This window comes from Gymnoscopelus microlampas, assembly GCF_963454915.1.
Source record: "Gymnoscopelus microlampas genome assembly, chromosome: 17".
NCBI lineage: Eukaryota > Metazoa > Chordata > Actinopteri > Myctophiformes > Myctophidae > Gymnoscopelus > Gymnoscopelus microlampas.
Window position 1 is genome coordinate 13,289,017 of NC_139954.1, and position 25,000 is coordinate 13,314,016.

General features: G+C 43.7%; 1 protein-coding gene across 6 annotated transcripts in view; it reads left to right on the forward strand.

Annotated features, from left to right (window-relative positions):
* Positions 1 to 25,000, forward strand: part of LOC311064972 (histone deacetylase 4-like) — a 280,612-nt gene that overhangs the window by 237,802 nt on the left and 17,810 nt on the right. For all 6 annotated transcript variants that reach the window (XM_084085063.1, XM_084085065.1, XM_084085066.1 and 3 more), the window contains 2 exons: positions 11,722 to 11,840; positions 14,252 to 14,385. In XM_084085063.1, coding sequence (XP_083941189.1) covers positions 11,722 to 11,840; positions 14,252 to 14,385 — 253 coding nt within the window. The remainder of the gene's footprint in view (positions 1 to 11,721; positions 11,841 to 14,251; positions 14,386 to 25,000) is intronic.

Consider the following 25,000-nt stretch of genomic DNA (forward strand, 5'->3'; position numbering starts at 1 on the left):
CGTTTCATTATATCATAATTGATATCTGAAAAGTAACTAGTAACTAAAGTTTTCAAATAATTGTAGTGGAGTAAAAGTACAATATTTGCCTCTGAGATGTAGTGGAGTAGAAGTAAAAGTATTGGAAATTGGAAATACTCAATTAAAGTACAAATACCTCAAAATTGTACTTAAGTACAGTACTTAAGTAAATGTACTTAGTTACTTTCCACCACTGGATGTACATAAAAAAAAGATCCCGGTGGATGAAATATCTGTGTCCCGTCCACTTATCTGTGAGAAATGGCATAAGCTGAAGAGCGCTGCCAAGACGATAGGAGGTGTAATTAGTGGGAACAGAGTTAAAAAATAAATGTGTGTCTGTGGGAAGGTCTGAGATGGGTCTGTTTGCGGCCCAATGCCAGCGGAGCTCATTTTCACTGGGTTTTTCATGGGCTTTCTGGCTTTACTGGACACAAGCACAGAGATTGTTTCTGGCTGTTGCCGTCTTAGCAGTGAGAATGACGCTGTGCGTGTGTGTGTGTGTGTGTGTGTGTGTGTCTGCGCGCAGTGGTGGAAAGTAACTAAGTACATTTAAGTACTGCACTTAAGTAAAATGTTGAGGTATTTGTGCTTTACTTGAGTATTTCCAATTTCCAATACTTTCACTTCTACTCCACTACATCTCAGAGGCAAATATTGTACTTTTACTCCACTACAATTATTTGAAGACTTTAGTTACTAGTTACTTTGCAGATATAAATTGTGATATTATGAAACGTACGTTAACCACTTTAGCCCTATTTTATACCTAGGCTAAAAAAAAAAATGTTTTAGTACTTTTACTTTTGGTACTTTAAGTACATTTTGATGCCAATACTAAAATTTGAATTCTGGACTTTTACTTGTAACAGAGTATTTCTATAGTGCAGTATTGGTCCATTTACTTAAGCAAAGAATTTGAGTACTTTTTCCACCACTGTTTGTGTGTGTGTGTGTGTGTGTGTGTGTGTGTGTGTGTGTGTGTGTGTGTGTGTGTGTGTGTGTGTGTGTGTGTGTGTGTGTGTGTGTGTGTGTGTGTGTGTGTGAGAGAGAGCGACAGAGAGAGCGAGAGTGGGTGGGTGGGTGTGTGCATGTGCGTACATACACTCATCTATCTGTGTGGTATATGTATGCTCGTCTCTATCTGTGCGGTATGTATGTACAGTACATATACGAGTGTATGTGCCAACGATGCGTTCAGGATCACAGAAAGCCAGGAAAGCGGTAATCTCATTAGAAAAAGAGCTGTGTGTCCAAAAATCTGTGTTCTTGGAAAACACGATCTTTAGAGTGTGTGTGTGTGTGTATTTTCGAGTGTGCGTATGTACGTGTGCATGCACTCGGTTGCGTGCATGCGTGTGAGATTCAGAGCTTACCTTCATGTGGAGGAGGATTGGTGTTGGCCCCAGGTTGTCTGATGAGAAAAGAGGTATGCACTCTCCGAGGCTTAGCGGGTCCTTCCCAAAGCCTTAGGTACATGACACACACTTTCTCACTGTCTGCCCCACACGCACACACGCACACACGCACCCACACACACACGCACACACGCACGCACACGCACACACACACACACACGCGAGAGAGAGAGGGAGAGACTCACTTTTTAATCTAGATATTCAATTCTCTACTTATATTTTATGGAAGATTACTGTTTTCCTGCTTTCTTCCTGTTTTCTGGTTGTTGTTACACCCCCCCCACCCCCCCCCCCCCACCCTGTTCATGATCACATTCCTGTTGCCCTTGTAAATATGCACAGACTCACACACACGTAGTAAACAGAACATAAAAAAATCATGGCAAAAAATATCCACTTACTAAAATGAGATCATGGCCATGATGCATCATGTTGTTCCGTTTGTTCACAAAGTTCTAATTGATAAAAATGACACACGCACACACACACACACCCACACACACACGCACACACGCACACGCACGCGCACGCGCACACACACACACACGCAAACACGCACGCGCACGCGCACACACACACGCACACACTGCACTACACACAGCTACTTACCAAACGTACAAATACACGCGCGCGTCAACAAACACACACACACACACAAACAAACACTCACACACAGGCTCACGGCCAGTGCTTGATCTTCGACGTACACTCACTTGATGCATGCGCACCTGTTGCTATGTGGGCCAAACACTACCAAACAACGCGGTTTTACCTCTTTGTGGAGGGCTCACTCATGATATGTACACAGTAAAAAGCTTCATTTAGAAGTTGGTTTATCCATTTGTAACTGCGAGCGCGTACAAATGTAAACCAAAATGGACCCTTACGGATCCCTTTTGGTTTACATTTGTTCCGGCTCCGACCTGAAGCCGATTCTACACGTCTCCTAAATCTCAACAGTTTTCTGAAAAACGAATGTTTCTATATCAGTGGTGCTCAATCGTTTTCATGTCAAGGACCCCCAAAATGATATGTATTTGGTCGCAGACCCCCATCAAAATATTTTGTTCCAGGGACCCCCCAGAAGCAAAGATTTGAGTTAAAAATGTTCGCTTTAAAAAAATATATATTCAAAGATTTGCACACATTTTCACGATTTTTCAAAAATAGCAGATCTACAAGCTCGTAGCGCGGCACTCGGTGCCGCGCTATGAGCTTGTATATCTGCTATTTTTGATTAGCCCAAAGTGTAAAATAATGCTTTTTAGCTCAAATCTAAAAATGACACAGTTCCAGGTCTTAATGGGTTAAATGAACAGAGAGAGAGAGGGGGGGCCAGAGGTTTTGGATGGCGGACCCCGGACCCCGGACGGTGCAGGATGTCCTGTAGCTACGGCAACGGTCGTAAAACTCTCCCCTCCCCGTAATTAAGTGAAGGGCCTTTTTTTTTCATCTCCACGTACACATCCCCTGATTCACGCTCAATTAGTCCCTCTTTAAAAAAAACCCTGGTTTCCCCTCGCGTCGGCTCTCTAATTGATCGCTGTGGCTTTTTTATTCTACTACATGTCGGGTCGTTATTCAGAGAGAGAGGGGGGGTGGGGGGGCGGGGGTGATGACGCCAGCAGTTTTCAAAGAGACAGTTACTCTATCTCTGTCTGCTTTTTAACCCATTAAGACCTGAAGTCGATTCTACATGTCTCCTAAATCTCAACAGTATTCTAAAAAAACATATGTGTCTATATCAGTGGTGCTCAATCTTTCTCATGTCAAGGACCCCCAAAATGATTTGTATTTGGCCGCGGACCCCCATCAAAATGTCTTGTTCCAGGGACCCCCCAGAAGCAAAGATTTGAGTTAAAAATGTTCGCTTTAAAACAATATATATATTCAAAGGTTTGCACACATTTTCACGTTTTTTCAAAAATAGCAGATCTACAAGCTCGTAGCGCAGCACTCGGTGCCGCGCTACGAGCTTGTAGATCTGCTATTTTTGAATAGCCCAAAGTGTAAAACAATGCTTTTTTAGCTCAAATCTAAAAATGACACAGTTCCAGGTCTCAATGGGTTAAATGTAATGCTGAGCAAGGATTATTATACATTTTTTTACTTCTCTTTAAGATGGGGAGATGGGGGGGGGGGGGGTGAGTGCAGGCACCACGTGATCACCCTGCTTGTTGTAATAACCTTGTGTGTTCAAGGTTCCCCCTCTGCAGCAGCGTGCGGCGGGCGGGCGGCCGGGCGGCCCACATGAGCGCCCGTGGCCCACTTCCTTTGGTGTGGGGTCTTTTATGGTCCAAACGTTAATGGGCCAAGGCTGCTGCGTGTGGGAGGAGAAGGAGGGAGGCAGACACAGAGAGAGAGAGAGAGAGAGAGACCTGTGAAACATGATTCAAATCTTAATCTTATTGCAGCTGAAAAATATTATCGTTGTCGTTAATTTGCATTTAACCCATTAAGACCTGGAACGCATTTGTGTCACTTTTTCATTTGAGCTAAAAAAAACTTTACACAAAAAAAAAAATGTTACTTTGGCTATTCAAAAATAGCAGATCTACAAGCTCGTAGCGCGGCACCGAGTGCCGCGCCACGAGCTTGCAGATCTGCTATTTTTGAAAAAAAACGTGAAAATGTGTGCAAATCTTTGAATATATATTGTTTAAAGCGAAACATTTGTACTCAAATCTTTGCTTCTGGGGGGTCCCTGGAACAAAACATTTTGAGATGGGGGTCGGCGGCCAAGTACATAATCCTTTTGGGGGTCCTTGACATGAAAAAGTTTGAGAACCACTGATATAGAAACATAGGTTTTTTTTTAAAGAAAACCGAATCGGCGTCAGGTCTTAATGGGTTAATCGTGTAGTTTCCTGATGGGTGTATGTACTGTATGCGTTCATGCTGATAACAGTTAGTCTGTCATAAATGGCATGACCATGGCATTTGGAAATGCGTACTGTAGTGTATATCATCTTATTGATTTGAGCAGAAGTTTTTTTTTCGCTCTCTTCCTTCAAGCTGGTTGCAACGAGCGAGCGTCTGATGATGTAATCCTTTTTTTTTTGCTGGCAAAACTCAACGTGCGTTCTGTCACTTCTCCAGAAAAGCTTATTCGGCTCATTGCTTAGGATAAGTACTCCCATTCAGTGATTTCAGAGAAAGATACGGTAGGCTTTTATTGATTGAGACCCTCAGACTAGAAATTCGCGACACCCACAAAACAAAGACCCGTGCCGTGACACGGGATTTACATCGAGCGTGCTCCTGACATTGTTTTCAATGTCATTCCGTCCGTTGCCAGCGGTGTAAAGTAACTAAGTACATTTACTCAAGTACTGTACTTACATACAATTTTGAGGTACTTTTACTTAACTGGTGTATGTCCAATTGTGCATACTTTTACTTCTACTCCACTACATCTCAGAGGCAAATATTGTACTTTTACTCCACTACAATTATTTGAAAACTTTAGTTACTTTGTAGATATAAATGTTTACATTATAAAACATACATTAAACCACTTTAGCCCTATTTTATAACTAGGCTATTTTCAAACATTTTAGCACTTTTACTTTTGGTACTTTAAGTCCATTTTTCTACCGATACTTTTGTACTTTTACTCAAGTAAATTTCGAATTCCGGACTTTTAACTTGTATAACGGAGTACTTCTGCATTGCATTATTGATACTTTTTGAGTACTTTTTCCACCACTGTCCACTGCGAATACATTGTCCTCACGCTTTCGGGGGCCACGGTCACTTCTCTTCTCTTTCTCCTTCCAGCACCGGCCGGCACCCTCTGTCTGTCCTTTTTTCTGTCTCCGTCACACTCTCTCTCTCTCTCTCTCTCTCTCTCTCCCCCTTTTACCCTTCTCGTACGCATGACGTTTCATTCTGAGCCGGCGCCAGAGGCATTCTGACACACACACACACACACACACACACACACACACACACACACACACACACACACACACACAGTGACGCACACTCTCCCTGTGTATTCTAGCTGTCTAGGGCTACCCAAAAAACCTCCTAAAGCTGCCTCTAGCCTCTCCCTCAGACAGCTGTGTGTACGTATGTGTGTGTGTGTGTGTGTGTGTCGTGGGGGGGGTATGGTGGTGTGCCCCGGGCCGAGGGTTATAATTTGGTGGTGAGCGAGGAGGAGATGGAAAAAAAACGGCGGTCTTATGGGGGGGGGGGGGGGGGGAGCTTTTGGGGGCACGCTGCCTGCCCGCCCACAGCCAGCGCACAACCAACACCGTGTTCGTGAGGTCAGCAAAGTACAAGGGGACCCACGGCAGGAACCCTGCGGTACTACCGTCACTCGCGGTCGGACGACGGACCTCTCTACCAAAACACTGCCTCTCTCTGCCTAGTGCCTGGCTGCCCAAATGGCCTGGAGGACCCGGGGGGGGGGGAAGAAAAAAAAAAAACGTGTGTGTTTGTAGAGGGTCCCCACAGCTGCTGCTGCTGCTCGCAGAGAGATAGAGAGAGAGAGAGAGAGCCACTGGTTCTGCTGCAAGCCGGGAAGTCCTGCTATTATTATACAGTGCAGACAGCCCATCATGCTAACCCAGATCTCTATGCCACATTGCGCTGCTTTCCAGGTTGTTAATGCGCTCCCTCTGTTTATGTTCTAAAAATGAAGAAAACATGCTACTGCACCACTACTGCTACTACTACTATTAGGACAGGGGTCTTCAACGTGTTCAGGCCATGGACCCCCTAGCTGAGAGAGAGATGAAGCAGGGACCCCCTCTATATTGTATAAAATTGTGTTTCAGATGAAACTTTTGCTGCTTTTTTCCCCTCTACACCTATAACTCTGCGCGCGAGGCGTAGTGAGCTTGTAGATCGGCTATTTTTGGCTACAGTTCTCCTCAGAAAAGGGATTCTAGTGTTCAAGTGGTTAATGTAAAAAAAAAATCATATCACACAAAGATTTGGCGGACCCCCTGTAGTAACTCTGAGGACCCCCTAGGGGTCCCGGACCCCCTGTCGAAGACCCCTGTATTAGGAGGTATAATTGACTATTTGTACAAATGAAACCATGCTCTGTATTAGATTTTCAACCACTTGAACCCTAGCGTCCCTATTCTGAGGCGAACATTCGGCAGCAACAATAGCCAATCTACGAGTAGGGGCCTAGTATAGATAGACCCCTGGGGGACACTGGTCAACAAAGTATAAAGCGTTCAAGTGGTTGAACACTTGACACAATTCCGAATTTAGTTGCTTTGGAAAATAAAATCCCACACGAGCCTATCCTAGTGTGACGCATTAGGTGAGTCAAAGATAGTCACCATACGAGCTGAGGTCATTACTATTAATGGAAACTTCAACCACAACTTAAAGTGAATCGTCACAGACCAGTGATTAGATTCCTCTGAAAGAATGACACATTTGTTGCACACAAAAACTCCAACTACCACATGTGTCAGATGTCTCCTTTACCACACTCATCCAATGTTAGAATTATCTTCCATAATTAACCCATTAAGAACTCAGACCGATTCTACAAAATGTCTTCTAACAGTTTTTTGGAAAAAAAAACTATGTTGCTGTCAGTGGTTCTCAAACCTTTTCATGTTCAAGGACCCCCAAAATGATATGTATTTGGCCGCGGACCCCCATCTCAAAATCATTTTTTTTTTAGCCAGAAGCAACGATTTCAGTTACAAATGTTCGCTATAAAATTATATATATTCATTTGCACAAATTTTCTTGATTTTTCAAAAAATAGCAGATCTACAACCTCGTAGCGCGGCACTCGGTGCCGCGCTATGAGCTTGTATATCTGCTATTTTTGAATAGCCAAAGTGTAAAATAATGCTTTTTTTAGACACAAATGCGTTCCAGGTCTTAAAGGTTTAACAGAGACTAACAGAGACACACGCACACACACACTGTCCTCCCATACCACTTCTGAACCATATTTATCACCTACTGTATCGCATACTCCTCCCCTGAAGTGTGTGTACACTTAAGCCTGCCCCCTATAGATACACATGCACTCAGTGTACTCTTTATACTGCTGTAAAATACTTTTAAAACCATCAAGGGGTGCGTAGAGGTACAGGAGAAAGAAAGAAAGAATGATTCATTGAATTGGAATAGATTGATGGAAACTCTTTCATTGGAAATTAATTAAAACTATTACTTGGAACATGTAGCTTTCCATCTGTTCAGGCCTGCACGCTATGTGATAACCATCAAGAGAATAACATTCAAATATGTCACTACATGAATATAGATGGATAGTTGTTGTTTTAACCCTTTAAGACCTGGAACGCGTCTGTGTCACTTTTTCATTTGAGCTAAAAAGCATTATTTTGCACTTTGGCTATATTCAAAAATAGCAGATATACAAGCTCGTAGCGCGGCACCGAGTGCCGCGCTACGAGCTTGTAGATCTGCTATTTATGAAAAAATCGTGAACATGTGTGCAAATCTTTGAATATATATATTATTTTAAAGCAAACATTTTTTTTTTAAAGCTTCTGGGGGGTCCCTGGAACAAATTATTTTCAGATGGGGGTCCGCGGTTAAATACATATCATTTTGAGGGTCCTTGACATGAAAAAGATTGAGCACCACTGATATAGAAACATACGTTTTTCAGAATACCGTTGGGATTCAGAAGGCATTTGTAGAATCGGCTCCAGGTCTTAATGGGTTAACCTTCAACTGGTCTTTCCCTTCAAAGGAGACAGGATGCACCTTGTGATGTTTCCATTTCTCACTCCTATACCAAGGACTTAACATTAAGTGTCTCTGCCATTAAGTGTCTCTGCCAAAAAGATTGTATGACCTTTCTTCTTTTTTTATTTACTTTTTTTTTTTTACATTTTCTCCCAATTTAGATGATCTTTCAGTTACCAATTCCCCCACGTTATCCCTGTCACTGCTGACCTCTACTGTTTGGAGTGTAGACAACCACGTCTCTCCTCTGACACATGTTGATGATGTCAACAGCTATAGCCTGGCCTTGGCCAGACTAGTATCACTGCATAGATATTAGTCTGGAATATCTGTGTAATGGAACCTGCATTACCAAGGGGCAAATTCAAAAAATGGTGACAAACCCATCCCATATTTGCATAGAGTACTGAAGTCCTGACGTCACTCGTTCATCCCCTGGTTTGTAAAGTCATTTTTCTATGGAGAATAACATTGGGTCATCATAGAATCGTCTCATATAAGAATTGGGGTCCAAAAATAAACAAACTGTCTCGGCGATATTAGTATCGTTTATGATAGTCAGTCACTCATATTTGATACAGTCTGTTTCTGGCGAAAATGTAACTAATTCGGCGGAAGTAACATTATCGTTTTCTCACCGTCAGTTGATGCTTCATATCCATAAGAGTCAAACCGCCGGGATCATTTGTTTATTTTTGGAACACAGTTCTTATTGGACGCGATATTAAACACGTCTATGGGACGTATGCAGTGGCATATTCGTCTGGTTTCCAGGCTAGTATTTTTCAGCTGACATTGAGGAGTTTCATCGGGAGGGGGTGAACTCCCCCTGCTAAACACTACAGGCGCCCAGGCCAACCTGTAGGAGTCGTTAGCGCACCATCAGAGATCAACCTTCCCCGAGCGGCTTCCCCCACCCACAAACGCGGGCAATTCCTGTTCGTTGGAACTAACTACCCTGCCAAGCCGTTTGCACCGTGGAGGATTTGAACCCCAGTCTCCACGGGGCGGGCAGGAACTTTACCCCTGCGCCACCCAGACGCCCTGAAATATATATTCTTAACCCTTTGAGGCCCGAGGTTCCGATTCTGAGAAGAAAATGTCTTCTATATCCTAACGGTTTTCTGAAAAACGTATGTTTCTGGCTTTCAAACTTTTTCATGTCAAGGACCGCCAAAATGATATGAATTTGGCCGCGGACCCCCACCTCAAAATATTTTGTTCCAGGGACCCCCAGAAGCAAAGATTTGAGTGAATGTTTGCTTTAAAAGAATATATATATTCAAAGATTTGCACACATTTTCACGATTTAAAAAAAATAGCAGATCTGCAAGCTCGTAGCGCGGCACTCGGTGCCGCGCTACGAGCTTGTATATCTGCTATTTTTTTATAGACATAGTGTAAAATAATGCTTTTTAGCTCAAATGAAAAAGTGACACAGATGCGTTCCAGGTCTTAATGGGTTAAAGGCCTGTGCCTTTCTTCCATTGTGATCCTTTTTAAATCCTCATGCTCTCAATGCTCACATTTCTTGCGGCTCTTGATTTGCCCTGTCTGTCAAACTGTGGGTTTTCACTTCCATTGCCTGCAGTAGTGGTTATGTTGGAAATATGGAACTATGCTGGCAAAATCCAATAACCCTGCTTGTTTATATTCCCATGGGATTGATTGCAATGTTAATATCTTGAAAATTGTGTCGCTCCCAAAAAAACTTGGCTTATCGGGCTCTGTGGTTTCGACTGTGCTTTGGAGTGGGTCGAGTCGCAGGTTCGAATCCCCGAGAAATACATTTGATGTGTTTCGGGGCCCATAAACGTTTTGGACGTGCTCATTGGCCCGACAGCCATTCTGATGGGGAACTGGGGGAACTAGGAGAATATTGGCGGTGGAATTAAAGTGTGACCACACGATAGGAACCGCCACACGCGGCCACAAGGCACACATAAATTGGCTGTGCATGCTCTCCTGCACACGCATAGCCTGGTAAACCCTCCCTCCGGAAATCTCATTTCCATTTGATTTCAGAAAGGAGTCTGGTCTGAAACGCCTTTCTGCAATAATCGCTGTGGGCTGGAGTTGGGCGGGAGTAATACCGTTGACCGACAACCCCTTCAACCAATGATCGTTTTCCCCTTCAGCCAATGAGCAGTTCATTTTGACGAGCTCCAGACTATGTGACGCAACGGGACTTTTGGGACGGCCATGCCGAAAATAGGTTGCCTTATTGGGATACATGCGTGTCACTCCCCGCCCCTGCCGGTTCTCTAAATTTATATTTTTAAATAGGCTCTGTCATGATTAATTGACCACATATATGAAGTTAAACAACTACTAAGGCTTCGTCCACACGTACACGGGTATTTTCATAAACGTAGCTTTTTATATGCGTTTTGGGGGGTTCGTCCACACGCAAACGCATTTTTGCTCCATGTAAACGCATCTTTTGGAAAACTCCTGCCACAGTGTAGATTTTTAAAAACTCCGGCTATGTGTTCCCGTGTGGACACGGTAAACGGAGTTTTTGCAATCGTTTTGTAACGTTTAGCCGTTGTCGTGTGGACAGAGAGATTTTTTTAAACAGGGCCGTGTAGACGCGGAGGTTTTCAAAAACGAAAACGAAATATCTGCGTTTATGAAAATACCCGTGTACGTGTGGACGAAGCCTAAATTCTATCCAAACGATATCTTATAAGTAAATTCCGTGCCTCAAAAAAGAAGTTTGAAAGCGTTATAAAACTGAAAGTAAGAAGTGAAGGCACTCGCACAAACAACAATGGCTGCCGTTCGTCTTTTTTCGGCGGCTCTCAGGCTGCACTCGGGTTCATTCGGGCTCACTCGAACTCGCCACCTGATTGGCCAACTGTCGCTGTCAATCACAGAACAATGAGCGACGACGCTGATAGGCTCGTCGGCTCGGCGAGCAGAGCGATTATTGGAGAAAGGCGTTTCAGACCAGACTCCTTTCTGAAATCAAATGGAAATGAGATTTCCGGAGGGAGGGTTTACCAGGCTAGCACACGCATGCACACAGTAAGAAACGGGTACGCAGAAACATAGCTATTATAGCACTGGGTCAGTTTAAGCTCAAGCCATGCATTGTTTGTGAAAATCTACCTGGTTGTGTCAATTTAACCCATTAAGACTTAGTTGGAACACATCCTGTCATTTTAGATTTCTTTGGCTATTCAAAAATAGCAGATATACAAGCTCATAGCGCGGCACCGAGTGCCGCGCTATGAGCTTGTAGATCTGCTATTTTAGAAAAATCTTGAAAATGTATGCAAATCTTTGAATGTATATATTTTTTTTTGTGAACATTTGTAACTCAAATCTTTGCTTCCGGGGGTCCCTGGAACAACATATTTTGAGATGGGGGGGTCCGCAGCCAAATATATATCATTTTTGGGCGTCCTTGACATGAAAAAGTCTGAGAACCACTGATATAGCAACATAGTTTTTGGATTTAGAAGACATTTTTAGAATCGGCCTCAGGCCTTAACGGGTTAAAGACGTGTTGTTCTCGTCATTACAGTTTCTAGCATAAAGAAACATTTTTGTATGTGTTTTTATTCCCTTGTAGGACGGTGGTGATGCCTATTGCCAACGAGTTCGCCCCAGATGTAGTGCTGGTCTCATCGGGGTTTGATGCGGTGGAAGGTCACGCGCCGCCCCTGGGAGGGTACAGCCTCACGGCCAAATGTAAGTGCCAACCTTTGCCACGCACAGTACAGTATACTGCATGTTTGTTTCAGGTTGTTAGTTGTTAGTTCCTGCTGCATTTGAAGAGGAGCAAAAACACCCGCTTTAAAGTCTGAACACGCCTCCTTCACATGCTCAAAAAAACGCATTCGATGTGAAGTCCACATTGGGTGCGCTTGTTTAAGGACACCCGGTATCCTCCTGGTCACGTGATGGGCAGAGGTCAGCAAAGGCAGAGCGTGTTGCGATAATCGAGTAGAACTCCGCCCAGGCGGTACTTCAGAGCCTGCCCGGGAGTCCTTAAACGAGTGCAGCCAAATGACGTCCAAAAACGGCGTGATGTTTGGACCGTTACTCCAGAGGCTTTGTAGTATTACCATAATGTCACTGAACGTGCAGTATCTAACCTTTTCAACTCATAGGGGGCAGGACTGCAGGGATCGGCGCAGGAAACGGATACGACTTTGCAATTAACACTTGAAATTGGGACCAGAATAAATATCCGTCCTATACTTACTCAAAAAAAGTGTTTTTTTTTTTGTGTGTGTTAATTTGCTCTTCAAGCAGTGCAGAAACATGAGAGGTTGGGATTCCAACCCAAGTCTTTGTTTTTTAACAACATGGCGGTATGCCAGCAGGTCAGTACCGGTATGTGCTGTATGTCAACCGTTTCTCTTTTTTATCTCATTCATATCACTGGAATGATCAGAGTCAACTGCAAAGGTCAAAGATTACATGGAAAAAGTCCTGGACTTGTTTCTATCACAGTCCTGGTTGTTTTCTAACCACTTGAACACTATTTCCATATTCTGGGCCTGTCATAATTGGCAAACGTTCAGCAAAAATAGGCGAATAAACATTCAACAAAATCGGTAAACATTCGGGGTGAGAATCGAAGATCCACAAGCTCGCAACGCGTCACAACGTGACACGTGAGCTTGTAGATCTTCTAATTTTGCCATTTGACATACAATGAAGTATATAGGGTTTAACCCATTGAGACCTGGAACTGTGTCATTTTTAGATTTGAGCTAAAAGCTTTATTTTACACTTTGGCTATTCAAAAATAGCAGATGTACAAGCTCGTAGCGCGGCACCGAGTGCCGCGCTACGAGCTTGTAATCTGCTATTTTTGAAAAATCGTGAAAATGTGTGCAATAAAAACATATATTTTTAAAGCGAATATTTTAACTCAAATCTTTGCTTCTGGGGGTCCATGGAACAAAATATTTTGATGGGGGTCCGCGGCCAAATACATATAATTCTGGGGGTCCTTGACATGAAAAAGATGAGCACCACTGATATAGAAACATACGTTTTTCAGAATACTGTTGAGATTTAGGAGACATGTAGAATCGGCTTCAGGTCTTAAAGGGTTTAAGTGGTGAAAGTTAGAGAATGGAGGCATCACTGATTCTAGAGTCTAGAAACACACACCTTGTCAACGTTTTATACCTCCTGTACTCCTTGACTCGTGCATGGCGAGCGAGACCTTGGCGTGCCATGCAAAGAGCTTTTCCTAAAACCGTCCTGGAGACCCCCTCCAGACGAGAGCCAGGGGTCCGAGCGGGGAGGGAGTGTGAGGGGGTGGCTTAGAGGGGATTGGAGGACGAGGGAACATGTGGGTGGAGCGAAGGAGGGGAGAGAGAGAGAGAGAGAGAGAGCGGTATGGCTGATGCATATATTAACCCCTCCTTCCTGGAAGAAAAAAAACATCAAAGGCAAAGCGACCGAGCCAAAACCCAAAGCTGCATTTATTAAAATTAACCTGGCTTGTGTTATGCCTCCCAATCTGTCTGTCTGTCTGTGTCTCTCTCTCTCGCTCTCTCTCTCTCTCTCTCTCTCTCTCTCTCTCTCTCTCTCATCTCTCTCTCTCTCTCGCTCTCTCTCCCCCCCTCTCTCTCTCTTTCTCTCTCTCTCTCTCCCTCTCGTCCCTCTCTCTCTCTCTCTCCCTCTCTCTCCCCCTCTCTCTCTCTTTCTCTCCTCTCTCTCTCCCTCTCGTCTCTCTCTCTCTCTCTCTCTCTCTCTCTCTCTCTCTCTCTCTCTCTCTCTCCCCCTCTCTCTCTCCTCTCCTCTCTCTCTCTCTCTCTCTCTCTCTCTCTCTCTCTCTCTCTCTCTCTCTCTCTCTCTCTCTCTCTCTCTCTCGTCCCTCTCTCTCTCTCATGCAGTCTCTTTCTTTCCATAAAGAAAAATGATGCAAATATCCCCTTGTTTCATCCACCCCCCCCCCCCAACAAAACCCCTTCTCCCGCTCCGGGTTTCTTCTTTGTTCCATGTCCAAACTTTTGAGCCAGAGCGTCACTCACCGCCCACCATCTCCCCCCCTCCCCCTTCTGCAACCCCCCCCCCCTCCCCTCTCTCTCCTTGTGTCTTCTTCTCGTGTCTCTGCTGTCATTTCTGTGCGTTCCCAGGCTTTGGATACCTGACGAGGCAGCTGATGGGTCTGGCGGGCGGCCGGGTGGTGCTAGCCCTGGAGGGCGGTCATGACCTCACAGCCATCTGCGACGCCTCTGAAGCCTGCGTCTCCGCTCTGCTGGGCAATGAGGTAAAAGAAGAAGAAGAAATGGTGGTGAATAAACAAAAAAAAATGCTCTCACCACCCAAAAAAACACAGCTTTTTTCGAAGTGCCCTTGAGCAAAAAAAAAAGCACTTGACCTCCTCAACTCCCCAGCCCCAGTAGTAGTAGTAGTGGTGGTGGTGGGAAAAGAAATCACACTCGGTGTGAAGAGAGTGGTGCCTTTGAATTAGTGTAACTGGTTGCATCCTTGTGTTGCAATCAGCTGCAGCTGTTGAGGCCGTGCTCAAATGGACGGACGGACGGCCGGACGGACGGACGGACGGACCCACACGGTCAAGTGTAGGAGTGGCTGGCACCACTCAAAAAGGTTAATTTTAGTGAGCGAACGATTTCGTTCACGCCAATGATTCGTTCAAATGATTCGTTTGCGTTCTCGTTCGGTAGCGCTGTTTTTCTAGTGTTCAGAATTTACTCGAGTAAAAGCGCAAAAGTATTGGCATCAAAATATACTTAAAGTACCAAAAGTAAAAGTACTAACATATTTGAAAATAGCCGATCTATAAGCTGAAAACGCGACGCGTTGTCAGCTTTTTCAAATAGCCTAGGAATAAAAAAAAAGGGGCTAACGTGGTTAATGTATGTTTTTATATTGTGTGAAAACACCATCGCGGGAGCGTTTCTTTTTCACGTCACGGGTGAACGTAACAGAAAGTTTCAGAAAGTGAACGAGCTTGTTCGCGTTCATGGCAAATGAACTAGTTCTTTTGAACGAATCGATCATGAACGACACATCACTACAGTGCAGCTGCTGCGGTCTCCCAGCAGTATAGGAGATGGGCTCCCAGGTGTGTGTGGGTGTGGGTGTGTGTGTGTGTGTGTGTGGTATGTGAGACCGCATGAACGTGAAGCTGGGCATTACTGAAAAGAGGCATGCGTGGCTCAGCATATATTTTCTGTGTGAGTTTAGAATATTGCGTTTAGCGAGAAAAATATTCGGCAGTCCAAGTCCCCGTCAGGACCGCTTCACACGCAGACTTGCACGTGCTCACGTGCACACAAACACCCGCTGTTTTTTATCGAACCCTGTCGGTCACGTGCCAGCTCCTTTGAAGTTCCATCCCATGACATTTATGAGCAATAGCCACAACCTCTTCCCCCGATACGTTTGGCCCATTGGCTCTTAGAACTGAAAAGACCGTAGACTGATTTATACTTTGTTGAGCGCACGAAAAATTGCGTGCGTCACTGGCGCACGCAACTAAGTATAAATCACCTGTATGGTTTCCCTGAATGGAGGGAAATATCGTGGGTATTTATTTGCAGTACGGCTCACCATAGGCTGGGTTCTCTGTGGTTGCACACATTCAATCAGCGCTCAAATTTACCAAGTGTTATAAATAGTCAGATGGTGTGTAATTACGTTTCGGTCGTTTACAAAAAAATGGTTAACAACAAAAAAAAAAAGAGAAAGAAAAAGGCACTGGTTTTGCATTTCTCTGAGGATTTCAGAGAAATCGCCCCACTCTGGGTAATGACTCATAACGCACGGTAAGCTTTAGGTCTTCTTACTTTATACACCAGTGGTTTTCAAAGTGGGGTCCGGGGACCCCCATGGGTCCTCGAGGGGGTTCCAGGGGTTCCCCGGCAACATGTGTTAATGTAGCATAGCATCAAAATCAGTTTAACCCATTAAGACCTGAGGTCGATTCTAAAAATGTTTTCTAAATCAAATTTTTTTTTTTGAGAAAAATGATAAAAAAAAACAAAACACGATTTTTCTAAAATAGCAGATCTACAAGCTCATAGCGCGGCACTCGGTGCCGCGCTATGAGCATGTATATCTGCTATTTTTGAATAGCCAAAGAAATCTAAAATGACACAGACGCGTCCCCGGTCTTAATGGGTTAACCACTTTAACCCTGCATCGGCCATTTGAAAATAGCCAGTCGCGGCGCGTTGTGAGCTTGTTGATGTGCTATTTTGGGGTTATACACTCTTTTAAATAAAACAAATAATGGCAGTATCTTCTTCAACCTTGGAATAAACATTACCTTACTACTCCAGCATGTAGGAGACGCCATACCTGTAGGAACGACCTAGAAACAACAAACTTTGAGTCAATGACAATGAACGTTTCGCCTCAATTTCAAAACACACATTTTGTGTTCACCCCATGAAAGGTTGAGTTGAAATCCATGTAGTTTCTAAGTAACAGCTTGTAGCCAATGTTAGCTTAAAGGAGTAGTTCACCCAAAAAATGACTTATTTTCTATCAATTGCACACCCCATGAAGCCTTGAATCCATGGATTTATTTGTGTTTTTGTCAGATTCCTAAGCTAATAATTTGATTCCTGTCTCCTACCGGCTAATGTATCCGGTAGGAGACACAAAGTAGATTCTTTGTGTCTCCTACCGGAAATACAACGGGCATCAAATTATTAGCTTAGGAATGCGACAAAAAACGAAATAAATCCATGTATTCAAGGCTTCATGGGGTGTGCAATTGATAGAAAATAAATCTTTTTTTGGGTGAACTCCTCCTTTAAATAACCATTAATACATGTACAGTGTTTGTTATGCATTCAAGATTTAGAACAGCGGTGAGACCACAGCCATGCGGTTATTTAAAAAATAATGCACTCCCTGTCTCCCTCGTGCAATGGTATAAACCCATGATTATAGACTACAAGTGAAAGACGCATGTACCAGTCTATCTTGTCCTCGCTGTCTAACCTGACTTAACCCATTAAGACCTGGAACGCATCTATGTCACTTTGGCTATTCAAAAATAGCAGATATACAAGCTCATAGCGCGGCACCGAGTGCCGCACTACGAGCTTGTAGATCTGCTATTTTTGAAAAATCGTGAAAATTATTTTTTTTATATTTTTTTCCCGATTTCTTTTTTTTAGGATTTAGAATTGTTTTAGACGCGGCCTCAGGTCTTAATGGGTTAAATCACTTACGCGCTACTGTACTAGTAAACGCGACGAGCGGTTGTCAGTTTTGAGGTTTTCTGAACAAGGACAGAGAACAATGGACTGGGTAGGAGGATGATAATCAATATGATTTGTATGAGTGAATGTAATGTGTGGGCGTTTGACTCGGTGACATCGGTGCGGAGGGAGACGCGGGCCGAGCGAAAAGTGATGTTTGACAGACGGCGCTGAGTGAAAGGATCGCTTATTCGTCCTTCCTTCAATATGCTCCCTTCTGATCCGAGCCAAAACCATCTTCATCTCCATCTTCATAATCCTTATTCCTTACCCGCTCTGACGGGGGAAGTCATTCCGCACGCACTCACAACAGTACACCACATTATACGTACCGCACACACACACACCTCACACCATTCACATGCACACTGCACACGCCAAGCAGAGAGGATTTCTAGGCAGAAGGTTAACCCATTGAGACCTGGAACGCATCTGTGTCATTTTAGATTCCTTTGGCTATTCAAAAATGGCAGATATCGCGCTACGAGCTTGTAGATCTGCTATTATTTTTTTTTAAATCATGGAACTTTTTAAAGCAATTTTCAAAGCAAACATTTTTAACTCAAATCTTTGCTTTGGGGATTCTACAAATGTCTTTTAAATTCTAACAAAAATCCTAAGAAAACACACGTATGTTGCAATAATATCAGTGGTTTTCAAACTTTTTCATGTCAAGGACCCCAAAATTACATATTTGACCGCGGACCCCCATCTCAAAATATGTTGTTCCAGGGATCCCCCCAGAAGCAAAGATTTGAGTAAAAAGAATCGTTTTAAAAATACATATTTTCAAAGATTTGCACACATTTTCACGATTTTTCAAAAATAGCAGATCTACAAGCTCATAGCGCGGCACTCGGTGCCGCGCTATGAGCTTGTAGATCTGCTATTTTTGAATAGCCAAAGAAATCTAAAAAATGACACAGATTCCAGGTCTTAAAGGGTTAATTGTGGAAGTGTGGAGCACGGAATCAAAACGATCTCCGTCTCTCTCTCTCTGTGATTCATGGCACGCAACGGCGGAGGGGCTCCTTAAAAGCCATCCTCTCTGCCTCGTCCAAGCTAATGGAGAGGCTTTCTGGAGAGCTTTCTTGGAAGATCTCCCCCAGGCTCGTTTTCTCCCCTCATATTATGGGCCTTAAGATTTAACTGTAGCCTTTTTTATTGGTTGTATACTGCAGCAGTACCCACTGCACTTGTGGTCCTGGAGAGGAAAGTATGGCAGCTTAATTGAAGGACAAAGAATACACAGTCCATTTGGTTACATGTGTGCACTCTGATAAATGAACACTGGGGGATTTTACTATGTAGATGGTGTGAACATACTAGCGTGTGAATGTGGGTGCCCCGCTTTTGTACACAGTAAAATCCAGTGTGTTCATTTAACCCTCAGAATGAAAATGAAACACTCCTGATTTTACTGTGTGTCTGTTTATTCCCCCGCGTATTTCCAGTGACTGATCACTTCTCGCGCGTACTCACAGAAGAGCCAATGTTCGTGACAAAGTATGTTTCCCTCAGGTTGACACTTTAGAGTAACCGCAACTCGAGAAACAAAGAAATATAAATCTTAACGTTTCTTCTAAGATGGAAATATGGAAACCCCAAAAAATCAGACCCTGTTTTTGCAGCTTGACGTGTAAGAAAGCTCATTCTGTTCTTAAACCATAGCCACCTTTGTAGTGATTGGACCAGTGCGTGTTTGGTCAGTTCATACGCCTGCCCTCGTAGACTGGCTGTGGATATCCTGTCATAAAAAGAGAAATTGTTTTTCTTTCAATAAAGGTCGTTCCAGGCTAGTTTGAATTTAGCCTCGAGCTTAATTTACTATACTCCATCATGCTAGGGTGTCATTTGCCAAAAAGAACAGATCTACAAGCTAACAATGGCGTCATGGTGTAATGCGTTGTTAGCTTGTAGATGTGTTCTTTTGGCAAGCAACACCGCCGCACTACGACAGACTTTAGGCTTTACTTACCCCGAATCACCTCTGCTACATTTATAACGTATAAGGAACTCCTTTTACCATTCCTTGACACCAATGAGACGGCAACGGTCAGTGGCTAAACTTAGAACTGCACGTAAAAGATTGAATATCCAGCCTGACAGTGTTTGTATGAAGTTCATTTTATTTTGAGAAATTGAGCAAGTCTCCTTAAGTGTTGCTCCAGGCCCAGCCACAAGCACTCTCGGAGTGTTTGCCGTAATTGGGAATGGCTACCTGCTAAAGCCATTATGCTCTGCCCTGCGAGGCCTTCAGAATGCTATTAATGATGCATATGGGGCCATAGTTACTGTTATACAGCCTCACATTGCAATACAGCGTGACCAGCCTCTGCCTGGCTTGTTTTCAGCCTGATATGGGATATGATTGCAATTAGAGAGTGATAAGTTGTTGCGCGAGCCAATGTTTTAATAACGGGGAGTTAGCAAAGTCCCTTCATCAATAGCTGACAGTCTGAAGCAGTTGAAGGAATGATACTGGAAGCTTAGCCTACAACCCCAGTAACTACCAACTTCAGCTTCCATGTTTATTGTCACATCACAAGTATACAGGTGTAAAATAGTGGGTGGCATTATTTTCCGAACAAGCTTCCACAAATTGCATTTTCAGGATACGGATAAGAAAAGGAAAATGTCAACAAAACTATACAATATATCAAATATACATACGTTAGAGTCTCTGTTGTGCAAGTTAGAGACATCACTGTTGAATGTTTTGCTAATGGAGTATATTCACAGTCACATACATACTTATATTCTTACTTATAGATTATGAAGTTGAATCAATATATCAACATGTTCAGAATCAGGCTAGGTTCTGCTGTAAAGGAGACGTTCAAAGATGCACTCCATTCCTAAATACGAGGACAGTACAGTAAGCATTAACCTGGTAAATATAGATATTTGTGGTTACTCTACATATTAGTCCCTACGTGTACATTAGTCAAACAAATATTGTCTGTGTGTGTGTGTGTCTCTATCCACTTTTCACCTGCTGGCCTTCGGAAAAGGATAATAACTTCATGACTAATCGAATTAAGGTCAAATCGAAAACCTGCCACCCACACAAGTATATAATGTATAATGAGATGTGTGTTTCTGTCATTTGCCAAGATTAACATAGAGGAATGTGATTTCTTTTTTTTCCCTGACTAATCTGGGAAAAACTCCCAAGAATTCTTATTTTTGAGGCTCACACTTCAGTTAATGTCTGGCTTAGTTTTCCGTCTTTTTCCCTGTGTGCTCTAGCCTTCCTGGTCCTCCCTGTGGAGAATAATATCTAGATAGGATGTGCTGAGGTTCTGCTGTACTTGGGGAGATGTCAGGACCGTGGATGCTGATATGCTGTAGGGCCATGACAACTTAGGGCAGGGGTCGTCAACGTTTTCGGGCCAAGGACCCCCTAGCTGAGAGAGAGAGATGAAGCAGGGACACCCTCCTCTATATTGTATACAATATATTTTTTTGTTTACTTGGTCTGCTCTTTTTTCCCTCTACACCAAAAATAGCCGATCTACAAGCTCACAACGCCTCGCAGCGCGAGGCGTTGTGAGCTTGTAGATCTGCTATTTTTGCCTAAAGTTCTCCTCAGAAAAGGGATGCTAGGGTTCAAGCGGTTAAGGTAAAAAACCAATCCTATCACACAAAGATTTGGCGGACCCCCTGTAGTAACTCTGAGGACCCCCCAGGGGTCCCGGACCCCCTGTTGTAGACCCCTGACTTAGGGTATTGTGTCATACGATGTCTACGCCACAGTTAGATTTTAATAGCCGCATACTGTATGACGGGTCAAGATTCAAAATAGAACGTATTTTTCCTCCCTCTTTTCACAGGGTGTTGGATCTCTGTAATAGAGAACCATGTCACAGTAATACCCATAAATAAATGCATCAGAACAGGCTAAAGTTTAGTAAGGTTTCAGAGTGGAGGAATCAGTTTGTTGGCAGTCACAACGAGGTATCGTCGGTGCATCTCTAGACATGACCTGTTGTTCCTGCCCTGCAGACAAAACCGAGACATAAATAAAGCTCTTGGAATCGTAAAAAAAGGGAACATGGCTCCGTTCCATGTGGCTCTTGGACGGAGAGCAAAACAAACAAGAACAATAACGCAAGATCGCGCAAATAAAAGTCGGTCACTGCGACCGAACCAGCCCACCACCTCCAAAAAGCCTCAAAGGCATCAACCCCCACACTGCGGACGGACGAACGGGCCGGGCCGGAACAGAACATGGGTTTGAAAGTGATGGGGGTGCATTATTGCTGAAGCCTCATGGAATACCGCTAAACCACCATTAACCCATTGAGGCCTGAGGTTCCGATTCTACAAAAATGTCTTCTAAATCCTAACAGTTTTTTGAAAAAAACGTATGTTGCTATGTCAATGGTTCTGAAACCTTTTCATGTATTTGGCCGCGGACCCCCATCTCAAAATATTTTGTTCCAGGGACCCCCCAAAAGCAAAGATTTGAGTCACAAATGTTTGCTGTAAAACTATATATATTTAAAGATTTGCACAAATGTCCTCGAATAGCAGATCTACAAGCTCGTAGCGCGGCACTCGGTGCCGCGCTATGAGCTTGTAGATCTGCTATTTTTGAATAGCCAAAGTGTAAAATAATGCTTTTTAGCTCAAATCTAAAAATGTCACGGAACACTCTGCGCCACGCCAGAGCCGTCATAGACAAGGAATGGCACCAAGCTGAGACGGAAGGTTTGCTTTCGAGGAGACATAGACAAACACTGCTTTAATCCAATAAACTTAATCTGTTTACCCGCGCCGTGCCCACCACAGTGACTCAAAGGTCGCAGCTATGATGACTGTTAACCTCAGACTGGGACACTGAAGCACTGAAGCAGCCTCTGTCTACTTCAGTTTACTCAAAAAAAAAAAAGGGGGATTAGGAGTCCATTTGGACATGAATGGGAAGCGCAGAGAACGCAGGAGGGATGCTTTGCTTTTTGGGGTGTTTTGTAAGGCCAGCCTGAAATGGAGGAACACTATCGGAATTTCTACAATAGACTTCGAAGTGTTAATTCATCTCTTAAGAGTGTGAAGATTGACCCTTAGTGGTCCGTTTTACAGGATTTTGCAGTGTGGTACTTAACAATACAGTATGTATTTGTAGCGTATAAAAAATAAAATATTAGACATGGAATATTGAGAAAAGTGAACTGCAGTTCATGTCAGTGATTTTGTAAGATGTTCTCGAACCGAAGGATTAGCTTGTAGCGCGACACGTTGTTAGCTTGTAGATCACCCTAGCCTAGCGCAAAGTGGACTATAAATTAAGCTTAAGGGCTAAATTCAAACTGGCCTGGAATGACTTTTATTGAAAGAAAAACAACTTCTCTTTTTATGACAGGATACTCTAGTCCACCAGCCAAAAATAGGAAATTCAGACGAGCATCGTAGACTCTTGACTAAAAAAGTCAGAGCTTTGAATAGCCCGTCAGCAATGCAAACGTGGGTGCCTCCCCGGAGGGGAGGAACAGAAAGTAGAGGAAGCAGGGGTGAAGGGGAGTCACAAATGATCTTTAAGATCGTGTGCTGGGAGAGGGAGGGCGATGGGGGGGGGGGCTCGCGTCTCAGATTTCCGCAGCCTGCAGAGTGCCGGGATGGGCAGGGGTCTGGAGGGGTCACCGGGTGGCTGGCTGCCACAGGGAGCTGAGAATTCTCCCAAATTGGCTGAAGGCGGTACGCTAGCAGCTATACGCTCGCTCAGCCCTGCAGGACGCCCCCTGTCTCGCCCCCCCCCCCCCCCCCCCCCCCCCAGAGCCCGGGGACCTTGTCAGTTGGTCCACATCTGAAAGTGGTTACCCACACACACCTCTCTCTCGACAGGGTCAGCCGCGCACCGAGGGATCGCATAATCAAAGGAAATGGAGGAATCATTTGAAGTCATAGGGAGGGTGGAAGCTATTGTTATAAAGTAGCTATATGCAGGGGGTTTACTATATGCTCTTTGTGGGGGAGGTCTGTAAAAGTATGGGGAGGGAATTTGATCATTTGCAGAGCTCGTAAAGAAATTGCACGAAATGTATGGAAATAACACTTGTGTCGCTAATTATGATATTGCAATAGTTTTAACGAATCTCTGGATGCTATGGAATGCAGCATGTCTCACATTATAGAATTTATATATAGATTTTCTTTAAACCCTTAAAACCTCTACACTAAATGTCTTTGACAAAAATAGCCAATCTACAATCTCGCGTGCATCACGTTGCAACGTGTTGTGAAAATAATTCATTTTCAATGAGAGGCGAGCGGGCAGGTAGGGAGGTGTGGGCAACCTGACAGGCGTGCCGTGCGCACCCCTCGCCTGTTTTTTTTTTTACAGTTTCTTCCCCTTGAAATGTCCCGCCCACGACAAAAGGTTGAAACGTGTTTAACTTTTTTTCTACGCAACATGTTAATACATTAAGACCTGGAACGCATCTGTGCAGCGTGCCGCGCCATGAGCTTGTAGATCTGCTATTTTTTTTAAATCGTGAAAATGTGTGCAAATCTTTGAATATATATATTGTTTTAAAGCCAACATTTTTAACTCCAATCTTTGCTTCTGGGGGGTCCCTGGAACAAAATATTTTGAGATGGGGGGTCAGCGGCCAAATACATATAAGTATAGGGGTCCTTGACATGAAAAGGCTGATATAGAAACATGTTTTTTTTTTAAACTGAAGATTTAGAAGACTTTTGTAGAATCGACTTCAGGTCTTAATGGGTTAAAACGCATCTACTCACATGAGGGCCACAGTCAGGGCCGTGTTTATGCACAGGCAATGTAGGCACATGCCTATGTCTTGTCAGGGGGGGGGCCGAAAAATGCCCCCCAAAAAAAAAAAAAAAAAAATTAAAAAGTTTTTTTTTTTTTTTTTTTTTTATTAAATAACATAAGCCTAACCTAACCCTAACCCTAACCCTAAAACCGAAATAAAGTAACAAAGAAACGCCCAAAAACGGCCACAATCCGCGAAATAACCGCAAAATTTCGCGCAGCGCGCATGGGTCGCGCACATGCACGCGCGCTGCGCGCGCGTGCATGTGCGCTGGGGGGGGGGGGCCCGAAAACTGTCCGTTGCCTAGTGCGCATTTTGACATTAACACGGCCCTGGCCACAGTGCGACCTCGTAGATCCAAGCAAGACGGTACAGGAGCTGTGTTGTGTTGCTTCCCCTGTGAAACAAAACACATAGTGTTGCTTTGTAGATTTTAGGTTGTTTCTGGCGACACGACAGCATTACACGACAAAGTATAAATCAGGGCTTTGATAAAAGCACTGAAAGGTTTGTCCACGTGATCTTTAGTTAGTTGTACAGGATGCCTCATTGACAACCATCCACTGTGACAACGGTGATGAAGGCCAGCCCACATTTAGACCGCTGATTGAGCCAATTGGAGAGGCCTGGAGTTCTCACGACCAGCAGCAGTGTGGTAGTGGAGTACATTTACTCAAGTACTGTACTTAGGTAAAATGTGTTTTTTTTACTTTACTGGAGTATTTCCAATTTTCAGTACTTTGACTTCTACTCCACTGCACCCCAGAGGCAAAAGTTATACTTTTACTCCACTACAGTTATTTGACAACTTTAGTTACTAGTTACTTTGTAGATTTTGTAAATTATTATTACAAAACAT